A 4,459-nucleotide genomic window follows, 5' to 3' on the forward strand; every position below is an offset into this window, starting at 1 on the left:
TATTTATCGTGTGAGTTTGGAAATAAAAGTTTCATATTCTGAAAGCCAAGACTTTGTTTGTTTAAAATCAAACAAAACACCCGAACCCCGAAAAAATAGTTTTTTACGCAAATCCACGTTTATTTTGAAATTAGCCGTTGCGACTTCCGACTGATTTCGATAGAGCAGGTCACATATGTGCCCTCTACCAATTAATTAATTCCCTGTTTACTGCTTAACAGACCTTTTTTTTTTTAAAGCTCCAAATAACCTTTTATTGATGCCTGTGTGACGCTGCTTGCTTCCTGCATGTGATACAAGTGTTCTATATATACCTCTGATATACCATACCTCTAACCCCTACGTCGTCCCTTACTAACTCCAGCTGCTCTTAGCATACAGTATTGTTAGCCACCCTTCTTTGTTGCCCAGGGCCAGCCAGCAAATCCTTTATGTAAACCCCGACTCTTGAAAATGTGAAATGATTGAAACTTTAGGCATACCTCTCTTAATGTGCATAACAGCAAAGGAAGCTGAAGCACAATCAGGTCAGAAGAGAGGATAATCTAGTATGTAATGTACCCAGGAAACATTGCATTCAAAATCTCTCCTAATACTTTAAGCACCAGCCTCTCACAGAAAACCCTCTTCTTAAGTGCCTGTGTCCACATACTGCCTTTTTAAAATAGCCAGCGTCTTTTTTCAATTGTTCCTAAGGAGGAGAGAGCACATCCTTTCAATTGCGGCGTAAGAGTGCGGGCACCCAGCAACTTTTTTTTAGCACTCCAATGTTTTTGTGTGGCTGCTCCAAGCGCTATTAATTTCTGGAAAGCATCAGAGATGTAAGAATTGGAGGAAAAGCTAGTTTTTGATCATTGAGTGGTAAAACTCATTCATGTGAGAGCAAGCAGCATCTTGTTGGTTTTAATGGTGAAAAACAATGCCACACATATATGAAGTAGCCCAAACGGGTCATAAAAACAAAGGGGGGCGCTGCTAGTTTATCAAGCGTCAGCGTCGGTACATTGTCGAGATATCGTTGTCAACTTTTGGATGAAGCGCTGGGAGTTGCCTCACAGAAAGAAAAAGGAACTATGTGGACACAGGCCCTAAAAGGGATTTACTGAAGGTAGCTCTAAATTCTGATCTGAATCTTGTGATATCAGTGTCCCGCTCTAACCTGTCCCCCACTGGTCCAACCGGTCCCCCCTCCTCCCCCTCTCGCCCTCTCAGCGGTGCTTGCGTCGGGTTCAGACGTGACAGGGGTTAGAGGTCAGGTTGACTGTGCCTCAGCAGAGGCGATGGGCGTCACGGCGGGTCATGTTGGTTTCTCCTCAGGCAAGGAGAAAGCCAGCCCTGCCAGTCGCCCCGCCCACTCTGACCCTCAGGCCCCGGACAGCGAGTCCATCATTGTTGCCATGGAGAGGGTCTCTGTGCTCTTTGACAGGTACACACACACTCACACACCCTCCATTATACAAGAAATGCTCAGTTTTATTCATAAAAAATAAAAATTGAATTAGGTTTATTGTCAGGTAGGTTTACACATATGAGGAATTTGCTTAAGTGATTAATGGGGCATACATAAACACAGTAAGAGGCATTGAGTTGTAAAAAAAGGAGCAAATGTAGAACTATTTGAAAAAACCCATTGTCAAATGTAATAAATAAAAATAAATGTTTAAAAGAAATATTACAAAAAAGTACAATTACAATATGGGAAATAACTCATATGAGGTACTTATTGATAGTCAGTGTATTACTTAAAGTAGATTTAGGTCAACAAGCCCTACATTTGGAGAAACAGACAGGAATACTAATGTTTATATTAGCCACCAAAAAAAAGTTATATTAGTTTAAGTGTATGCTATGTTAAGGATATTGTCACCACTTCACCTTGCTGTCAGGCAGCCCATTCTGACAGGGAAATGGAAGCTGTTTTCTACGCTCTCTTCAAGCCCATGTCTTTAGAACATCCAGGATGACTGAGTCCAATTTTATCAGGGACAAAATGTGTGTTTCTGATCTGCATTGCCTCGATTGGTTGGGTGTTTAGTGCTGTTGGGTGACTTTGGTGGTACGGATAAGTACCTTTTACAATCTGTCCACTATCCCAACTATCCATTTAAATTTGCATCCTTCTCCGTTCATCTTTGACCTCAATGGGTTTGTGGCGTCTAAATATGATGCTGGCAGCTACTCTCGTTTTGATTATCACATAATTTTCTCCCCTGGGGGTTTCCCGTTTGCAGGATCCGGAAAGGTTTACCCAGCGAGGCTCGGGTCGTGGCCAGGATCCTTCCCCAGTTTCTGGACGATTTCTTCCCCCCACAGGACGTCATGAACAAGGTCATCGGAGAGTTCCTGTCCAATCAGCAACCTTACCCACAATTCATGGCCACTGTCGTCTACAAGGTCAGCAGCGGAACAGTCACTCTACACAGAACATGAGGCTCACAAGGCCAACTGGAAACTCCTTTGTTAAATCAAATTCCTCTTCAAGGAGACTTGCAGACAATTTCAATGAAGTCCAGTCTCAATAAAGTTGTTACTTAGTCACCCTGTTTTACTGCAGCTGGCTCTTATGTTGTGCAATCAGACAATATGTTGTCAAGGCAACATCAAGCTAAAGCTAACACAGTGAGTTCCAGTTGTTGTCTTGAGATTTAAAACCAAGAATGAATTCACTGCAGTCAGTATTTGGATTAAGAAGGCAGCATTCAGCCTTGTGTTGATATAGAACACTGATTAGAAAAACATTTTTAGCGGGTGATTTAGGGCGATTTCCTTTTTTATTGCCACACATCACTTACTAACCATAGTTAAAAGCTGCTTTTGCAATTTTTTATATTTTGACTAATGTAATCTTTCCAAAAATATTTTAAAGCCATCTATTTTTCTAATTCCTCTTCTTGTCCCCCCTCTCCCTCTGCTCCCCGCCCCCCCCCCCCCCAGGTGTTCCAGCCCTCCACGCCACAGGAGACAGTCCTCTATGGTGAGAGACTGGGTGCTGCTGTCCCTGTCTAACTTCACCCAGAGGACGCCGGTGGCCATGGCGATGTGGAGCCTCTCCTGTTTCTTCGTCTCCGCCTCCACCTCCCAGTGGATCTCTGCCCTGTATCCTTACATGGCACGAGTCACATGAGCAGGACAGTACTTTGCTTTGTTGTATCTCCCATGGACGGGCATTTCAAGCAAAAGCACTATGCAACAGTCACAAGGAACTGTGCTTACACACACTTTCACTAGGCTCCCCAAGTGAATAGTTTTAGTTTTAGTCAGCGATGTGCTAGCTTTACCTGTTCCAGTTCCACACAGAATGTCTTGACAGCTGTAGTAGTTTCGGCTGTTTGAACAGTACGCACCTAGGCCATCTCACGGCACCGTAGCAAATTCTCTAATGCCTTCTGTGCGCAAGACAACCGTGCTAGATGAGATAGTTTCACAGGTGGGTTATTATAAAGCACTAGGGTATTCATTTGCATTGGAGCTGGAATTTCGCTGCTCTACACAAGTTCAACATTTCACCAAATGTATCTCAAATGTCGTCGCACTCAACTCAATTTCCTCCGCTAACAGGGCAGGCGCCTTTTTACAACAAGGGAAAATTAATATATATTTTTGAAGTCAAGACAAGTGCATGGAGTAATCTGTTTTCATGCCTTTGCTTAGGCGGCAACATTTTTGAGTGTTGTCAGTCGCATTCTTGTGACTGCAATACCTCATGTATGCCATTAAGGGCATTTGGCACAAATGCCTACTCATACTCGCACATTAACTCATTTGATTTTGATGATCAGACTCAAGGTGACTGTGACCTAAAAAAAGAAGAAGTTTGTGGCCATTACTCAAGAATTCATGCTTAAGGTCTAATGAGATAAATCCATTATTTGTATGTCTTTTATTAAACAAGGACCATGCATATTACATAAATCACAAAAGAGAAGAGATTATCTTTGTGAGATTTAGCCATTTGCTCATTACCATCTGCACTCCCTCGGCAGGTACATAACAAATACAAACAAATAAAGAATTCCCTTTTTAAAATATTACAAAGTCTCTATCGCACTAACGGTGATACAGTCAGAGGTAAGGGTAGATCGCTGTGATTAACTTTAAGCTGATGGTGATGTAAACTGCAACTTGACAAGCTGGCGAAGGATTACAAAAGTGACGCAGTCATTCTGGTTTTATTATTTAATGACTATGAGCATCCATCATGTACAGTCTGTTGTCCTTAGCCCCCCCTCCTGTACCAGACTGCCACATGTGATCAGCCGTATGGGCTCCAGCGAGGTGGTGGACGTCAACCTGTTCTGCCTGGTGGCCATGGACTTCTACCGGCACCAGATCGACGAGGAGCTCGACCGCAGGGCCTTCCAGTCCGTGTTCGAGACCGTGGCCTCGCCGGGGAGCCCCTACCACCAGCTGCTGGGCTGCCTGCAGTCCATCCACCAGGACACGTCCCTCTGAGGGGGGG

At 43.6% G+C, this 4,459-nt stretch overlaps 1 protein-coding gene across 1 annotated transcript in view; it reads left to right on the plus strand.

Moving 5' to 3' along the window:
- htt (huntingtin) overlaps positions 1-4,459 on the plus strand; it is a 55,437-nt gene that overhangs the window by 50,637 nt on the left and 341 nt on the right. The window contains exons 44-47 of the mRNA XM_010771871.1: positions 1,318-1,426; positions 2,232-2,409; positions 2,966-3,096; positions 4,239-4,459. The exon at positions 4,239-4,459 is cut by the window's right edge and continues 341 nt beyond it. Coding sequence (XP_010770173.1) covers positions 1,318-1,426; positions 2,232-2,409; positions 2,966-3,096; positions 4,239-4,452 — 632 coding nt within the window. The 3' untranslated portion in view covers positions 4,453-4,459. The remainder of the gene's footprint in view (positions 1-1,317; positions 1,427-2,231; positions 2,410-2,965; positions 3,097-4,238) is intronic.

Source organism: Notothenia coriiceps, unplaced genomic scaffold, assembly GCF_000735185.1.
Source record: "Notothenia coriiceps isolate Sejong01 unplaced genomic scaffold, NC01 NC01_scaffold00010596, whole genome shotgun sequence".
NCBI lineage: Eukaryota > Metazoa > Chordata > Actinopteri > Perciformes > Nototheniidae > Notothenia > Notothenia coriiceps.